Below are 18,474 nucleotides of genomic sequence, written 5' to 3' on the forward strand. Positions count from 1 at the left end.
TAGGCACCGCGAACCATAGAGCTCAGATAAAGGGGCGGGAACGGCCCGGGCGGGCGAAACCCCCCAGAACAGGGGGATGGGTGGCGCGGGGCGAGACCACTGGGAGCGGCGGGGTGGGCCTTAGCTTTTTTTTTTTTTAATAATAATTATTATTTTTTAAATGAACCGTAGCATAAGAACCAGCCCAAAGAATCCGAGAGCCACGTTTGCTTTATTTTTATTTAAGGTCACTACACGACGTCAAGCAGTAAGGCAACAGTCACCTGTCGGGAAGGGGCGAGTGCTCCAGGGAGCACGGACTGACGCAGGGACACACCGACACCTTTCTTACCGCCTACAAGCACCTACGGGGAGGGAAAAAACTCACCGAGCTAATTAGACCCCTCAAAATATCATAAATCAATGCACCTTTTTGTTTTCAGTGAGAAAGGCGCAGGTCGTGTTCGCCTGCAGCAAACACCAGCCCAGTGCCAGGGGGATGGCAGCTACCAGCCCCAGCGGGACCCTGGGCGCCAGCTCGTCCCCAGAAGGCTCTTTTCCGTATCTGTGTCACAAATGTAGCAGCTATTTCAGCTACTGAAGAGGAGAAATCACGGCCAAAGGTTAAATGCTTTGTTATCTGGACAGGTAAAGCCGCAGCAGGAGCTAGCACTATACATTAACTATGAATTACAAGTCTTAAACTCATGCTGAACATCTGTGTGCAACCCATGCGAAGTTGTAAACGTGATGCCTTGCCGCTTTGAGACCCGCTGCAGGATCTAGGCTGTAAGGCTGCGCGCGGCCGCCCAGGCACACGAAGGCAGGTTTCTCACGTACAGGAGATGTTTTCAGGTGTTGCACCACCACCTCCCCCGGAGAGCAGGCAGCCTCATCCTGCCCTCCGGTGCAGAGGATTTGCAGCTCCAAGCTGACAGAACCATGCCACAAGTGTCTCGAGCAACATGGCAGTAGCTGGCTGGTATTCAAGCCTTTCCCAGCACAGCAAAGCCCATCAGAAATGTTTGTTTAACGAAGGTCAATGTCTGAACTGGGAATGCAACTGAAGTCTCTGCAGGAAGAGCGATCTCACCGACTTGCACTAAGCTACTGCAGTTACTGGTAATTCAGTATCCTGGATACACTGCTCGTAATTACCGGGTTTATCCTGGACTACAGCCAAATTACACCGCAGATAAATTACCTCATGGTACAGTGTATGTTAGTTAACGTAGAACTGTCTTTCCACCTTTACACCTCCCTCCCACCCACCTTAACTGGAAAAAGACAAGAGTATGAACTCGAACAGCCTCTGGAGTTTTATGTATACCAGATCTAATCTTAACTCTCTCAGCTTCATAGTCTGATCGCTACCCCTATTAACACACATTAATTGATCTGAAAACTGCCAGGCAGCCTCTCCGGAGCATCCCTCCCTTAGTCAAGAGCTGTACCAGAACCTGAATTCCCAGCTCACAGAGCATCATGCTACCACATCCACCTGCAACAGAGTGGGCTGACAGCAGGCTAGGTTGCCAGTCATATCCATGAACACTACAGTACACTTCGTTTTGAGTTTGAAGGCAAACCGATCATTTCCTTTGTGAAAACAGATCTATCACCTTGGCTAAGCAAGCTACATATACCAGAGTGGTAGGGTTGTATGTCCCAATTCCCCACACCTGAGGTATCCTACGAGGAAGCAGAAAACCAAGAAAAGAAAACATTGTGCTGCTGCCAATAACTTGCCAATAATGCAGCAGACATGGCCACCTCCTAAAATGTTTGTTCGGGAAGGGCATAGCTCTGTGTGAGAAAGAATTTGTTCACTATTGAGTATGTAACATCAAGTTTGTGGGCTGACATGAAGAAAAACAATATGGGTTCTTTTCTGTTGACAAAACCAAGTTCAGCCAGTAGTAGTGCAAATATGGAGAAAGCGAGATCTTTCTCTTTGCTGAAACACGTGCTGCAAGTTAAACTAGCCTGTGGCGGTGTGGGGAAGCAGAGCGGTAGTTAGTGGGCACTACGACAAGAGGAGAGTGAACAAACCACCCCAAACCATGGCACCCTCAGCCACCTCCTCGCGGCCCTGCTGGGGCCCGTGGCACACACCCACACATCACAAAGGAGCTCTTGCAGAACGTTTCACCAGGTGCTTTCTTCACTGTGACAGTCCGTCATGCGGCCAGCCGTCGGGGTGCAAGCGTTGGGAGCATTTATGGGAGCACTGGACCGAGGCTGAGCTCCACGTGATGGGTGAGCCAGATGACCTCAGAGGTATGATCGCCTTCCTCGCTGGGCCGGATTGGAGCAGCGAGGTTTTTAAACTCGTGCTTCATCTTGAAACTCATGGTCACGTCGCCCTCTTCTTTCTGTGGGGTGACCTTGATGAAAACTCCTACCTTGTTGGCTTTTCTGAAGGCAACAACGCTGCAAGGCAGAAAAAAAAAGAACGTGGGGTCAGCCAAGTTCTCAAACAATTGTTCTGAGAGATTTATTCTGACACCATGTAAGAGAGATGCTCCGTTTACAGCCCGTGGGCTGAATATGCCTGCTAGAACAGCTGCCCTGGTTTGTAGCTTACTCCCCGCTGCTCTTTTTGCAGGGAGCCCACAGCCCCTCCTGCCTCATGATAAGAACATGGGTACCCCCCTTTATGCTGACAGCTGCTGGCACATCCATCAAACAGAACGTGCCTGCTTTGGCCATGGGAGTTACGTATCCACCTGTGCAACAGGAAAGGGCCACAGTATACAGCTCAAGTCACCCTGCAAGGGACTGCAGAACGCATTCCATTTTGAAGGCTGGAGGCAACTCTGTTGCACACCCTACTGTGTAGTTCTCACAGCTACCATGAACCCGCTGCTTGCAAAGGAAAGGATTACACAGAGTATTCTTGGAGTGAATTGGTACCACCACCACCTATAACTCAAATGCTGTAACAGCACACCTTGCCTCAAAGGGAATAAATGTCTCCTGAACAGTCCAAACCACAAGCAGAAAGATTTGCATTGCTGATCTCTGACTCCCCCAAAAAAACACCACACCACACCGTCCCCAAAAAAAAACAAAACATGCTGAAGACAGAGAGGAGAGCGAGTTAATTGGTTGAAGTGCCAAGTTTTTAAGGGGCAGGATCCCCACAGGACAGACAACACTCACTCAGGGTCATCCTGGAAGTCCTGAGGCTCTGCCAGCTCATCATATTCTGCGGCAGCATCTTTTCCAGCCAGAATAAGCTCCTTGGGAGGAACTGCCACCTGAAACAGAACATGAAGAGAAGAAGCCTTTCAGCACTGATCACCACCTACACTGCGAGCAGGAGAGAGCCCTTCCTTTCTGAGGGCTGCTTTACTATGGTTTAACAGAAAAGTGATTCATCCTCGGCTTTCCTCCACTCCGGTACCACCTGGTTACCACTTAACCAGTGAAATCATGTATTTCTCCCTTGGGTTCTGGATCTCAATGAACAGACACAATTTCAAAATACTTTATAATCTGATGTTTACACTGGTCATTTAAGCGCCAAGGAGGAAAATGCAACACAGCCAGCAGGGACTGAAGGACGTATGAAAAGTGTAACCTGTGGAAGGGTAAGTGGCAGTCGAAAGCCTTGGAAGACGATTGGGCTCGCACAGCAGGAGGGTACAATACCTTGGCAGTGTTGTTGACATTGTCAGGGTCTCCCTCCTCACACTCCAGCAGTGTGACATGTGTGATGTTCTCCACTGGATTGGTTAGAGTCAGAAGGACTTGGCTCTCCTGGGGAGATTCAGGAATCACAGTTCAAGAAGCAATTACTCTAAAATTCATTGTTACTGTTAGCACCTCCATCTTCTGTAACTGATCAACACCTTCAAAAATTGCATCACATATCCATCCCACCGTGGGATGGATAACAAACACCCCCAGTCCGTAAGAAAGGTGTCAATGCCAGGCAGCACTCTTTCTTAATAGAAGAAACACACATCTTTGGAATGTAGCCAAGATCTCAACTCCACACCTTTTATTCTTCAGATATTGGCGTGTGCTTGTGATGCCAGACATCATGCTGCATGGTAATCTACCCCTGCATAGTGACAAGTACATGCAATGTTATTCTGACCACTCCCTTAAACCCTGCACCCTCTCTAAATGGAGCGAAGCCGCCAGGGAACAGTCATCACACCACTGTCATCTTCCAAAAAGATCCCACATCCACACCTCCCGGCTGTGTCTCAACCTAAGACGTTTCTGGAAAAAACTACTGACCTTCATGTAGCGCAGGTTAGGAATAGACATGATTCTCACTTCAGGGATATAATTACTACAACAAGAACAAAACAAATGACCATGATGGATTGTGTTGCTGTCTATAACCCACCTCTTGAAGTAGAGGGATGTATTCACAGACATCCATCTAACTCATTCAATGCTATTAGAGCTTAGCTTACATTAAAAAGAAAAATGAAGTGCTCGTTTGCTGTATAAGCCTAATCCTACAAACTCCTGCTACTGTGTGGGGCTGGCATAGCACGCAGTGCCTTTTTCAAACTGCTAAAATCTTCAGCAAACTTTTTAGTAGATCAGGAAGCAAACCTATTACAAATAAGCTAAATATATTTAAAAAGGTGATTACATCATCCTAAGAGATGACACAACCATACAAGAGGTCAAATCAAGACTACAAGAGACATGAAAATAGAAAGCATTAACTAAGTATTGATAGGCACTGTTCTCCCCAATCCCCGTATCTTACTTACACAGCAACCAGCTGGATCTTGAATTTGATAGATGTTGGATTGAATTCTGGTTTGCTCAGGTTATGTTCACATCTCTAGACACAAAGATATTTTAGTCAGCACCAAAAGACAGTGTCCAGTCACACACCGCAGAATGAGAGCTGCAAGCACAGTGCCACTAGCCACAACGCTCCTGGCTTCTAGCACAGCGCACATAAAAACTACTTTGGGATGCGTGTAGCCATAGCTGTGTCAAGTTATTGATACTCCGAAAATGTCATATCCAGCACTATCAGTGCAATCTCAGAAACATGAGATTTGGAACCAAGCTTAAAAACACTTGGACGCTCGCTGACTGCAGCAGGAAGAAGGCACAAATACCTGCAAGCCGCTTTAGAATCCATTAAAAAACCAAACAGCTGGAACTCAAGACTGATCTCCTCATAAGCTACTCTTCAAACACAGGCTCAGCCTGACATTACTTATTTCTGAGAAAATATACTGCATTTGCAGAGCATTCTGCATCTTAAATACTTACAAGATTATTGGTCTATTACTCTGGGAACTAGATAAATATCACTGAGTTTCACTGAGAAAGCAAGCAGCTTTTTAAAGACCATCTAGTAAGCCAACAGCAGAACTTGGATTTAATTCTTGCCAATCTTTACTTCCCAGCTCTCTGCTTTTCTTCTCTGAAATACTTCTTTCTGCCTTCACTCTAAGGACATCTTCAGTATTCTGCACTGCCTCTCATTAATGTTTCCTGACTTGATTTTTGTCTTTAGTAATAGCAGAAATTTTTTAATTCCAACTGTACTGGCAGCCTTCTATGATTCCTTGGCTAGGTAGAGAGCACAGACCCTTACGCAAACCCACCTTTGTATGCATCTCTGACAATGTTGTCTCTCTTTCACAATCTTCATCACGTCAGAGATGCAACAGCCTCCCTCATCTCCTAATGCTGTTACCAGTAATTAAGTTGAGAACTTTCAACAACCAGAAGCATTTGAGCACATTCTTTTAAGAAGAAATACACAACCCATTTCCCACAATCCAAGTTCTGTGAGCCTAGAAAAAGTACTTTTTTGTATCTAATTACCTACCCGACAGCGCAGCGAACGTTTGATCAGGAGGTGCTTATGACGTGGGTAGAGCTGGGAAGCACAGATCGGCTGGAAGTCAGGCTGCAGCAGACGCTGACGCAGAGTCGTCACTGGGTGCACAACAGAAAGCAAGACCAAATTAATGTCTCACTCAGGCACTGAAACTTGAGCTAGATTGTACACATGCACTGGCCTAAGAGCAAGTATACCGCACACTGTGTGCAGACATGCTACAATCTCTGAGAAACTTAATTTCACCTGCACCCAATAATTCAGAAGCCACTGTCAAGTATCACTGTTTCTAGCAGTGAATGAATGGAAAATAAGAGTTGTAGAAAGGGCTGCCCTGACTGGGCATGGTAACACTAGAGCAACATCAGTGCCAGCCCAGGAGAAACAAGGGACCCTGATCTCTATTCAAAGCTCAGCTGTGGTGGAAACAGAATTTTGTAATCACCTATTAAATAAGTTCTTTCCCCGCCACGGGCAAATCAGTTTTTATAGCTTTGTTACCCTCACAGCTGGGTGCTGCACGAGTACAATATACAGCTTCTCAGCAAGGAGTCTGCATAACTCAGATTCATGCATACAATTAGTGACTACATAGTTCCCAAGGCAAGGAACTCCAGCAGCCAAACTTCCCACGGGTTTCTCCCAAAAAAGAGGCTCCTCACTGTTCCCAGTGTCTAACAGGCAGTGAGCCACCTGGCAGCCTTTCCCTCACTGCGGGGAACCACAGAAGTTGTCTTCTTTACCAGCATCATACTCTCACAATGCTGACAGTCTCATGAGAAAAGGAGACCAAGATGATCTACCCCTTTCCATAAACCTTTCATGAATTAATTAATATTGGCCGACTTTGTAGGCCTGCAGGACTACTGAGAACATCTGTCCTACGTAGAGCCACTTCAGCAGGAAGTCCACATTGCTTCTCATATCTGCTGTTTTATCCCATTCGCTCTCAAGTTTTGTTGACCAATTTACAATATTTGCTGATTAAATCATGAGCCAGCTAAATAACTGGCAAGTGTACGCAAGCTGTTCCAAGCTGATGTCAAAGTAATGGGCAATTGTTACTTAACAGGTCAGCTGAGGTTCCAACTCCCCAGCAGCCCAGCTACTTCCTTATTTCATGCTATTATTTGAAAGAGGATTTCAGCTCTTTTCTCCACCCCAAAGTTGACACTTCACATGCAGAGAAATTAAGGTCAGCAAGAAAATGAAACAACCATTAAGAGGCCTGACGTATTTGGCTCTGAGTTTTCCATGTACAACATGAAGCTGAGACTGCATTCAAAGTTACCATTTAAAAAGTCACAAATTTCCCACCATTTCAATCCCAGCATAAAAATTACTAAAACCTCAGGCTGTTAGGAACCCCATGGATAAGTTTCCAGGCACTGCCCATGTTATAAAATGTAAGGGCAAAAAGTGACAGAATATTAAGGTGTTACCTTCTGTCAGATTGATTGGTCTTGTGTAGTAATCCTCAGGAAGAGGTTCCACTTCTTCCACTGCATCAGCTGGCTCAATCTTGATCTCCTTCTGGTCCTCTCCTTCTTTCAACCTGAAGCAAAGTGAGGGACAACTCGGTCATAAAATACGGCATGTGTGCTCTGACAGACAGCAACAGCAGTAACTGCACTGTAACACAGAAGGCAGCAAGAGCTGAGATTGCAAGACAATAGTAACTGCATAAGAACATGAGCAGTCACTTGTTTCTATTAGGTGAAAGCAAAACACCTGGAGCTGCTGCACAGAGATGCCCGAGGATTTGACATCTCTCTAATGCTCCAGAGAAGAAAGCTCCTTTCACTGCTATCTGTTAGTATGTTCACCATCTTTCTGAAATTGCTTTACTGTTCTGCAGGAGGTTGCCTACACCTCCTATCCTTCCCACAAATGTAACCCCAACCCCGAGACTCACGAGAGTCCAGCGAGGGCACTGATCGGTGCTCCAGGCCTCTGGCGTTGAAGCCTGGTTCCCAAGCCGTATTTGTCCTACAAGGAAAAAAGGAACTGTCAGCTTCTGGTCTGCTTCCTGCCAGGACAAAAAGACCTACTGCAAACTCATCCTTTGAGCTGCATGACAAGCATAGGGAAAGAAGCAAAGGAAAGCAAAAAGGGAAAGGTATTCAATGCTTCCCAAGATTTTTTTTTCTGCTCAAACTGTTAGTAAGGAGAAAACAATTACCACCGTACTGCAGATGGAGAAAGACAGATGTAGCCACTGCTTATAAAGCTTTTGCTCTTTCCTTAAATCACCAGCCTGCACTACTGACACATTTTTCCCTTGATCTTCTCTTCAGAGCAACTGCGTGTCAAGTAGAAGAGAATGAGAGCTCAGCTGCCCAAAAAACTGGGTCAACATGGGTATACATCCATCTGAAATGCTCTGTAGCACTACTAGAAGCACCTGGAAAGTCCAACCTACAACAAGCCTCATTACCTACAGGTTTCTCTTGCCAGGCACCACCAACTGGAAGAAATAGCTGAGCTACTCCTTCAGCTTTCCACAGCTGAACTGTACACAAGGTGCTTGGAGGCAGAAATCTTCCTTCTGGGCAGGACTGAAAACCTGAATTCTCACCAAACGGGAAATCTGAGCATCAGCCTATCCTGGTGACTTTTCAAGGATCAGAAGATTAATGTTCATGGCATTTGCCTCAGGCAGGCAGCCACCTGTGTCTCAGCCAAGCTTTGTGAAGGACTGCTTTTCAACGTTACTTACCCAAAGACACTGCCCTTTTTGTAAGCTAACAAAAAATATTTTTCTTGGTAACAAATGTTACCCTCTAACTAGTTAGCCTTCAGGTGCATTTGTTCTAGGCACATCCAAGTCAGAGGCCCTGAGGCAAGGTGAAGAGTAGGATCTGCTACTGCCCTTCAGTTGGTACCATGAGAGCTTTAAGACCAGCAGAAACCATGAAAAGACTTACCACTACGTGTATAGTGTGTTGCTGTGGAGAGCCCCCAAAATAGCAGCAGGTAGCAACGGAGACAAAAAACGCAGCCATAAGACACAAGCAAGGGCACAGAGCAAGCACAGTTAATTGAGAAGTAGCAAGCATATGCAGAGTCACCCAGCTAAACAAAGTAAGCATTTACCTGCCAGTTACAATAAACAAGTCATTCAGGCCACAACCAAATCTTAAGGTTAATTTCAGTTGAGACTTCACGCAGAAAAGTGCCAGACAATCCTGATCTAACTGTTGCTGAGCTGTGGTATGCAACTGTCCTGAGAAAGAGCTACCACTGGTATTGTGACTGTGGTTGCACTGCACTTCACTGCTGGGTAACATACTCCTTTGCATGGCAAGTATAAACCCTTCTGGCATTATCAGAAAGGACTATTAGAGAGAGAGGCAATGTAATGCATAATAATGCATGTAAAACTATGAGTCCCCAAAGAAACCCACATGCCCTAGCATGTTTTCTTCATGTTGTTCTCAATAAAAAAAAGCCGAATAGCCCTATTGTGCTACCAACTGTCTAACTTTCCAAGCTGAGGTTGCTGTGCATCACTCTTCCTGCTCCGAGAGCACTATACTCCCAGCTCACCGAAAAGGCCAGGGGCATGTAGTTTCGGCGCCGCACCAGCTTCTTCCGATCCCGCTCAATCTTCTCTTTCTGAGCCAACTGCTGGTAGTACTCAACCAGTTTGTTAATCTGGAGGGATGAAAAGGAACAGATATCCAGTGTAAGGGGAACAAATGCCAGATCAGCTGCTATTTGCTTGTGAATAAGCTGGGGTTCCTGCTACTTGTTCCACTCTGTTCCTAGCACTACACATTAAAGAAGCCTGTGTGTCTTAACGCCCACTGCAGGTGACAAACTGACCCTTCTTTAGGAATGACATCTATCGGAGAGCAGTGTCCAATTTTCACTTTGCAGTTAGGCAACTGAGACTTTGGTGACACATTTTCCATGACTGGACAGAGCAATGTCATGTGGCCAAAAATAAGCAATTTGGATTAGCGGAGCAAACAACATCTTTCCCCTCCCCGAGGCTGATCACATTTAGTGTAGAGCCCTAACTGGTGACAGGGAAGGGTAGTAGAGGTGCAGCTCTGTTTTCCGGAACCTAAACACACTCTTGATCGGAAAACTGCTTTTTTTCACATACATACGCAGCATATACATTGGTGTCGTTTTAACAGCACTATTAGATATGACGTTTTCAACTGAGTTTCTTCTGAAAAGGAGATTTTATACTGCGATATCCACAGGAGAGCCTCTAAGAGGCCTTCCTTCCATTGAATTCAATCAAGGTGGAGATTAGGAACTGGAACTGGTATCTGAAGGATTATATAGATGCAGAAAAAGTGTTTGAGAGGGCCTGGTGTCTCTAACAGCTCTTTCTAGCTGATGCGTCTCAGCCTAAGCATGGCCTTCCCCCTCACTCACCCTCTGTGTGTGAGGATTCTCCGGCTCCTGCCAGCCACCACTAGCTGCATGAGAAAGAGAAAAAACAAAGTCCTCAGGAGAAGATCTCCAGACTCCACACAGAAATCACATCTAACACCCAACTCTCTCGGTCTTACTTATGAAATATGACATTCCCTATTTTTGCTACACTCACTATTGCAATTCTTTAAGTTCACACCTGCACAAATATACACCTTCACAGGCAGGGTTGGGCTGAAAGAGCTTCACCAGCTTTTATACTCTGTTTTTAAACAACTGCTGTTTGAGAGTCACTCAGAACAGCACCTAGGAGTCACTTTAGCAGCAGGTACGTGAGTTTATAAGAACAGTCTCTTATTACTGGCTGCCCACGCCCCTGCATCTTCAGCTCCCAGTCTTCACTCACATGAACAATGGAAGTCAGAGGATCTGCTTGGTCTACTCAGCCCCATTTTTTGCATGTCTTATGAAAGAAACAGATGAAAGCTTTGTTCCAGTGCTGTCATGAAGAGAAAAACCAAGTACAAACACTGACTAGCAGCTCTGGAATAAGCCTAAGTGAACACAAGTGACAGAAAATAAATCAGATGTTTATGCTGTCAGATTGAGCGGCTTCAAAGTCTCTGAAGGTACACAAACAAGACCTCAACTGTGGGGAGAGCGCACCAACTAAAAAAGCCCCTCATTTGACTCCTTTCTCGCTAGTCAGGTAACACAAGCATGGACGTGGATCACATGTTCCACTAACTCATCTCAGCTCTTCAGATGAGACTTCAGCAACAAACCGTTCTCCTGTGAATTTCCAACTGTGACTCAAAACCTAGACAGATATTACTTACATCATATAGCCAGAAACGAATTTGATTATCTGTTACCTTCAAAACACATACTGGGCTCCTGCTGTTACTCAGTTTTCTGACTTTGACTGTCACTTACCGACAGACTTGTCTGCCATGCCAACATCCCGGGAAGTCCAGCGGCAAAATCCACAGGCCAAGTAATATGCTTTCTTCATGGTAGTCTTGGCCGGGTCGTCAGGGAGCGGAGCTGGAACACTCGTGGCCCGGGTGGAAAGTGTGTGCATGCAGCAGGGGCAGTCAAAGCAGTTAGCACACCTGTAAAGAGGAAGGCTTATAAAACAGTGCTCTGACAAGGATCCCAGACCGAGGAAAACGCTCTCAACAAGCAAATCAAGATGAAACCAACAGACCTTTTCATCTTATGCAACAGAGTTAGGGAAAAAGGGCAACAGAGCCATCAAGAGAAACAGGAGGGGTTCAGAGTCAACATAAGAATGGCGACAGTGAGAAATACTGGGCAATACTAAAAAACCCTTTGTATTATGAGAGTAGGTCATCAAAAAACTAGAACATGAAGAGCGCATGATACATCATGGAAAGACACTTATTGCCCAAAACAGACTAAAAGGTAACAAGAAGCAATGTAATTTTCGAAGGGAGTTTCAGATACGTGTGATCAGGTGTTGATTAAGGAAGGAGCCACTTAAAATAGTGAGTCTTGATGAAAAAAGCCAAAGCAACTTTACCTATTCTTTTTCAGCTTGGCTTCGGCTGAAGGCATGTTTTCCAGGCAGCTGGGGCAGTAGTGAGAGTCCACCTGATGAACAAGACAGTCACATCACACATCCTGGCACGCATTTGTCTAGATAGCATGCTGGCAGCAGCCTGAAACTCTGCTGTGCAATTTAACAGGGCTTTGTGTCTGGTAACGGCCGGGTGAAGTCAGTGAAGACTTGAGACATTTTTTGGTATCTGAAATCTTAGCCCATCTCGGACAAATTCTGATCTTTAATAAAGTAAGTCAGAAGGTTTCTTAAGTCAGGATAGATTAAACTACTCCGCCTAGTAAATGGGAAAAGGACAACTGGGTATTACCTTTTGCAGTTATTAGAATTTCATTTTTCACCTTGAACAGCAGGTTTTAACACACTATTTTCCATTTATGTCTAAATTTATTCTGCCCTTGTAGTTACACTGGTCAGAAATACAGAAATACATTTCAGAAAACGTTTTGTATCTGTCTGCTGTCACAAACTAGTTTTGTTAACTAAAACAACAGTAGCAAGAAGGGAGTCCCCTTCCTGCAGAGGAAAACAAACTTATCGTTAAACACGGAAATGCACAATGACTGCACTCATCACACTATGGAGAACTCATGATAGATGCAGCCTGGTGACAAATCTACTTTCTACTCTTCAGAGGCTTTGATATTTCCAAAGAGATACCTCTTCTGAGATCTGGGTTGCATAGTCATTCTTTTAAGGCTTTTCAAAAGTACCGTAATTTCTTAATTCACCCAGACTTCCACAAAATCAATTTTATTATGATGACCTGAGAAGTCACATGAGCAGCCCCAGGATCAAGGCTTGCCCGTGTTCTGCTCTGCACAAAAGCAGTGCTCCTGGTAGGCACCCGCACACCAGCAGACTATCACCCCAGCTTGATGACAACCTACAGCTTAAGGCTCCAGCCATTCCTGAACAAAGAACAAACCCTCCACAGCAGAAAACCCATCATATAACGCCAAGAAAAAGCTTGTCCAGGTGGAAATAAATTCACACCAAATACTCTCAACCCCGACTTCATTCTCAAAACAAGTACGACACTCTCGGGCCTCAGCACGCTGAAGGCGCGGGTTTTGTTACTTTGACAGCAAGGGCTGCAAACGCCACCACATCCAGCAAATCTCGTCAAGCCCTGAGGGCCGTCCGAGACCAGCTCTCCCCCTGTGAGACAGCACCAGCCCACGCCCGGGAACGCTGCGGGAGCTCCCGGCCCTGCTCGGTCTTCCCCCCAAGCCGGGCCACATGGAGGGGTGTGGGTCGGTGGGTGTCCCTGCCCCCCCCCCAGCCGCGCCGTATGGGGATGTGTGCGTGGGAGGGGGCCCTTGTCCCCACCGGCCGGGCCCCGTGGAGGGGCCGCTCCCACCCAGCCGGGCCCTATGTGGTAGGGCACATCCCCTACGAGGGGAAGCCGCCTCTCGCGGCAGCCCCCACCCCTGGTACGCGCGCCTCAGCCAATCACAGACCGAACTCCGCCGACGGAGAGGCGTGCAGAGCCAATCCAATGCAAGGCACCACCCCTTCCTTCATCCGCTGCCAATCACCCCGCTCCATGAACACACCGCTGTGCCCACCCCTTAGCCACGCCACCAACCAATGGCATAGCAGTCGGTGAGTGAGCGGCAAGAGAGCCACCCAATCGGTGCGCGCAGAGAGGGCAACGTCCCCGTCCCACACGGGCTGCGGGCGCGGCGCGGCTGGGCCGCCATTACCTCATGTGAGACGCACTCCAGGGAGCGGAGCTCGCTGCAGTACCGACAGAAGTACAGCTGCGACAGCGGCGCCCGCATCTCCTTCTCACCGCGCACCAGGTACAGCACCCGCTCCGACTGCAGCAGCGACGCCATCTTGGGAGGGGGCCGGCCGCCGCCGTGCCGCCGCCGTCAGACGTCACCGCGCCGCCCCGCCCACGTGACCCCTGCGGGATGGGGCGGTGGCTGCAGCGCGTCCCGCCCGCCTCCTGCAGCGCGTAATGGCCGTGTGTCAGCTGCGGGCCACGGGCAGTGCGGGGGAGGGCTGTGGCTGGTGCGTGCAGCTGAGCTCTCGGCACCGCCTGGAGCGTGTCCCTGCTGGAGCGGTACCCGACGGTGCTGGTGGCCGTGCTTCGCCCTGCAGGGCTTCCCCTGGGCTGCCGCAGGACCATGCATTGCCCGTGGCGGGGAGGAAGAGCAGCCGTGTCCCCGCTCCCCGCCGTGTCCCCGTGCAAGGCTGTACGCTCGGGCACAGGGCACCCATGTGCTCCCCCGTTCCTCTGGGCTGCAAGGGGGAGCGACTGGGCGACTGAGGCCAGCCTGGCCGCTTCACACATCCCAGGGCTGTTGTAACACGTTCTCCTGTGCTCTTCCTAATTCCTTTCCTGGAGCCTTTGTTCACGCTTGCTTTGCTGCCCACATTCCCCTCGGAACCCACAAGGTGCCAGACTTAATACCCCAAAGATGGTTTCTCTTTAGTCTCACAGTCGCTAAGACAGGATCCCGACAAAAACAAACATCCCTGTGTTGTCGGATCTGCAGAAAAGCATGAGGTCTCTGGATACCGTGCTGTGCTGTATGTCCAGAGGGCAGAGTCTGCATGAGCAAACCACGTCTGGTTTCTTCCTAGGCACGCTGCCCAAGCATCCCTCACAGCCTGGCCTGTGGTGGCGTTCCCTGATATGCCTGTCCCCATGCAGCGCCTGGTGTCAGCCCCTGGCCTCTGCCCACGCAGCTCCAGAGGAAACGCCTGCCCGTGAGGATCCGCCACTGCTTGCAATAAAAACCTCACGTGCTTTTTATCCAACAGCAGCAGCTGGAGGGGGACACACTGTTGGGAAGGCAGGGAGGAGCCAGCCAGCGGGCAGGCAGGCACGAGAAAGGGCAATGCCGGCATCAGGCGGATGCAAGAAGGGGCAATGCCAGTGACAGGCAGGCGCAAGAAGGGGCAATGCCGCTGACAGCGCAAGAAGGGGCATTTTCACCAGATTTGCTGTATAGTGTGTAAATTGCTGAGACCATCTCTCTTAATAGGACTGATGGTGATATTATCTGGCAGGGGTTAGGGTGAGCATCTTATGTGCGTCTGTATATAGAGTTTTAGCATTACTCAGTAAAGCAGCGGGGACGTAAGGCATAGTGTCTTTCAGGGTATGGGACAGCTCATTGCCTTTCCCAATCGCCCACAGAGTACCATATTGTCCCTAGAACCTTTGCAGCTTGCGGCAGGCCTCTCATAGATTATAAGCATCAGGACTTCACTTAATTTGTGGGCCTGTAGCAGAGTTCAGAATCTGTGGGAAGATGGAAGATAGGAGGTGCCCACAGAATGCAGGGCACAGCTTGGAAGAGCAGCTCCCGAGGAGTGGCCGACGCAGGGGGTTCAGGGGTGCAAATACAGGGCAGGAGCTGTCGGGAAGGAGTGGGGTTCCTTCCCTGATAGTTCAGGAGAAGAGAAAGGGTTTCTAAAGTTTTGGGACCAGGGGATAGTTGGGAAAGGTAGGAGGGTTCATCAGCCTTTCTCAGATGGGTTTTGTGGTTGGATTTGGGCGTCAATGAGGTCAGTTCTGTTTTAGTCTCTCTACAGCTGACAGGAGGTACAACAAAGTCACAAGAGATGCAACGTAAACCATCCAGGCCTCTGCATCACAACATACAGGGCTGAATGTCAGACGAGTCTCATTTTGTAAAGCATGAGTTACATTAAAATACACCTTCCAGAACTCTGAGGTCTCCGCTCCGCCATGCCTTTTACTTACTTCATTCCCTGACTTAATTTTTGCATCCATTCCTTCACCGACCATCTGGATGTCACAGTCATTGTTACTTAGAGGCATTGACTAGGCACTTATTTTCAGTGCAGGCTTGTGTCACTGTCTTCCCTGGAATTTCTTGGAGAAGAGGATGTGTATTATTTGTGCTCATAACAATCTCCAGCCAGGGGTCTTTTATCGCAGTCCCTGGCACACAAGCTTTTTCTATTACTCCAGTTTTGCCTTTTTCCTTAAGTGTCCCATGACATTTGCTCTAGTATCAGTCATGGCAGTTATGTTGTCTTGTTCTTGTTTATCTATTGTGTTTTTAGCACCAGTTTCTGTAGTTGTAAGGTGTCCATTTTAGATCTTTGAGTCACCATGTCACACCATCGTGGTTTTTCCATCGGCCGACCGCCTCTGTAATTCCCTAGGGGCTTCACAGGTAAGGAGGTAGTTTGTTTGTGTCGTTTGTTTTCTGTGTACTATACCATATACTACTCAGGTCTTGATGTTCCCATGGGTTTTTTTGTGCTAGGTGTGGACATCGGTAGCCATACAGAGGGTCTTGTGCGCCTCAACTCATCAGCATAATGCTAACTGAGCGCTTCCTTTCTTGCCTTAGAAGCTCAATGCACAGATCTGTCTTGCGTGTCTTGTGACTGGGAAGTTTACGGATGGTCTTCTCTCGCAGCAGTGATCCAGGATGTGTCAGCATATCCTCTGTTGAGTGACCTGTTTTCACGGAGCCCTTTTCTGGGACTACTTCTCTGTGTCCTTTTGGTCTTAGGTCTTAGAGCCTGGATTCTCATGCATCCATCGTCGCAGTTGCAGCCATATCTTTTTGTCATGGGCTGTGGCATTTGACTTCTGGGGCAGCTGTAGATTCTTCCTTGCAGCCCCCTAGGGCTTCTCACCTAAAGGTGTCTTCCCTCTGGGAGTAATTCTTCTTGCTGAGAGTGTTTTTATGTCTCTGGATCAAGTAATTTGTCTTATTTGTGTGCAGTGTCGGTCTGCACATGTGTCTGGGTTGAAGCTGCTCTGCCTGGGGGCATAGCAATGTTAGTCAGGGGAAGAATAACCGTAAGAGTCTATAGTTAATGTTGATATGCCTAGACTGTTTAGTTACAGTCCACCTCAGAGGAAGTAGCCCTCAGCAGCCGGCGAGGATGTCAAGGGGATGACTGGAACTATCTGGGAGAGGCTGCTGGAGTGGTAGTTGAACAGATTGAATCTCAAAGGTGTTAAGGCTTATATGTGTGGGGGTTAATGTTATTTTGTTTTTGTTTTTTTTTTTAATGGCAGGCTGTTGTTGGAATCTAGATGGTATTCCTAAATGGAAACAAGACCTTTGGATTTGTTAAGCTATTGATCAGCATCCGGGTGGCTTGTTCGATATTGTTTTTGCAGAGGGATGAGCCGTGCGCCAAAGGGCGACAGAGGAGGGGTGAGCCGAGCACCGTAAGAAGGTGGGTTGGTGCGTGGCATCGGAGGGAAAATGCAACTATTGCTATATGACTAGGTTTTTTTTTATATATATATATATATATATATATATGTTTTGGGTTGGTTTTTTTTTTATTTTGAAGATGCGAAGCAATAAGCAAAGCAGGATATCGGCACTGGAAGTGACTTGGGCAAGGTGAGCAATGATAGCGGGCTGAAGTAGCAGTTATTTTTCAGGTGTCGTATTGTTGGTGAATTTATAAGCATCCCTTGTTGGTTCTGTTTTACAGGTGGTACCCGAGCCTCAAAGTGGCAACCTGTAAACAGCAGAGGCAGGGCAGGCAAGCGGACAAGGTGAAGGAGTGGGAGACTGGAATCGGTGTGCACAGGCTGTGGTTTTGGGCAGTATCTCAGCATGTGCTATTTGCTTTGATGTCTGCAGTTGACGCACATAGCCTTGGAGTGGTGAAGCAGCATGCAGAGAAGTGGTCCGAGCAGGTGAGGCAGTTGTCAACCAGGTTGGTGTCTAAGAGGAGAGAATCATGTGGCAGCTCGGTTAAGCGTTTCCCTTTGGTGTTGCAGGTGCTGTGTGGGCCGCGGTTGGAATTGCATGAGCATTTGAGGTGAGCTGGAGTAGTAGTGAGGAGGAGCATGGGGCTGGGGATTTCTCACAAGTGCAGCGGTAATTCTGTGTCTCTTGGTATCTTAGGTACCACAAGAGATGATGGCCGCAGCGTTCGACTCTGGAATGAGCAGGCGAGCAGAACGCCACAGTGCTTCTGAGGAGAGGGGTGTTGTGAAAGAGGTGGGCATTGGCTGATGTGATGCTTACTGCTGGCACTGTTTGTGGATTGGTTTTTTTTTGCAGATGACGAAGAGGAACGTGGCGACTGCACAAAGAGCCCACTTAGCTGATGTGGGTTTTTTTGTCAAGGATGGCTTCAGGCCACTGGCCGTCTGAAAGCTAAGTTGAGGGACGATGGCTGGGGAGGGACTGGGAGGAGGGGACAAGGTTGGGAAACGCAGGGAGGGGTTTTAAAGTTAGTGTAGGGGAGAAGGTTGTCCAAGAACAGTCCCTATTGCCTACCAACGGAATGTGCCAACAGCACCCACCGACAGCGCCCGCCGATGGAGCCTGCCAGCGGCAACTGCCAGTGGTGCTTGCTGGTGGCACCTACCGGCAGCACCTGCTAACGGCTCCTGCCAACGGCTCCTGCTGACGGTGTCCAGCAGCGCCTGCTGATGGCGCCTGCCGATGGTGCCTGCCAACAGCATCCGGCAGCAGCTGCCGGTAACTGCTCAAGGCACCTGCCAACGGTGTCCAGCGGCACCTGCTGATGGCCACTGCTGACAGTGTCCACTGGCATCCAATGGCGGCACCTGCCAACAGTGCCTGCCTATGGTGCCTGCCGACGGCACCTGCCAATGGCATCCAGCGGCGCCTGCCGACAGCGTGTTGGCATGAGCCAACAGCATCCGATGGTACCTGCCGATGGTACAGGCTGACCG

General features: G+C 48.2%; 1 protein-coding gene across 2 annotated transcripts; it reads right to left on the reverse strand.

Moving 5' to 3' along the window:
- Window positions 1–201: 201 nt before the first annotated feature.
- Window positions 202–13,699, reverse strand: DCTN4 (dynactin subunit 4). 2 transcript variants are annotated; one of them, XM_075164783.1, is made up of 13 exons: window positions 13,508–13,699; window positions 11,760–11,830; window positions 11,150–11,328; window positions 10,214–10,257; window positions 9,368–9,475; window positions 7,734–7,807; window positions 7,261–7,373; window positions 5,807–5,916; window positions 4,725–4,798; window positions 4,234–4,288; window positions 3,637–3,744; window positions 3,145–3,242; window positions 202–2,412 (listed from the first exon to the last, which is right to left on the reverse strand). In XM_075164783.1, the coding sequence occupies exons 1-13, from the start codon at window positions 13,640–13,642 to the stop codon at window positions 2,199–2,201; spliced, it is 1,383 nt and encodes a 460-aa protein (XP_075020884.1). In that variant the 5' UTR covers window positions 13,643–13,699; the 3' UTR covers window positions 202–2,198. The 2 variants fall into 2 exon arrangements, with proteins under 2 accessions (XP_075020884.1, XP_075020885.1); XM_075164784.1 differs by lacking the exon at window positions 13,508–13,699 and adding an exon at window positions 13,245–13,334.
- Window positions 13,700–18,474: the final 4,775 nt, after the last annotated feature.

Source organism: Calonectris borealis, chromosome 15 (assembly GCF_964195595.1).
Source record: "Calonectris borealis chromosome 15, bCalBor7.hap1.2, whole genome shotgun sequence".
In the NCBI taxonomy this organism is placed as follows: Eukaryota; Metazoa; Chordata; class Aves; order Procellariiformes; family Procellariidae; genus Calonectris; species Calonectris borealis.

Coding starts and splice junctions, on each gene's coding strand:
- DCTN4 (XM_075164783.1), bottom strand. CDS start 13,642: ATGGCGTCGCTGCTGCAGTCGGAGCGGGTGCTGTACCTGGTGCGCGGT. Junction 9,476..10,213: donor AGAATCCTCACACACAGAGG/GTGAGTGAGGGG, acceptor TCATCCCTCCAG/ATTAACAAACTGGTTGAGTA. Junction 3,745..4,233: donor CTAACCTGCGCTACATGAAG/GTCAGTAGTTTT, acceptor GAATCTCCCCAG/GAGAGCCAAGTCCTTCTGAC.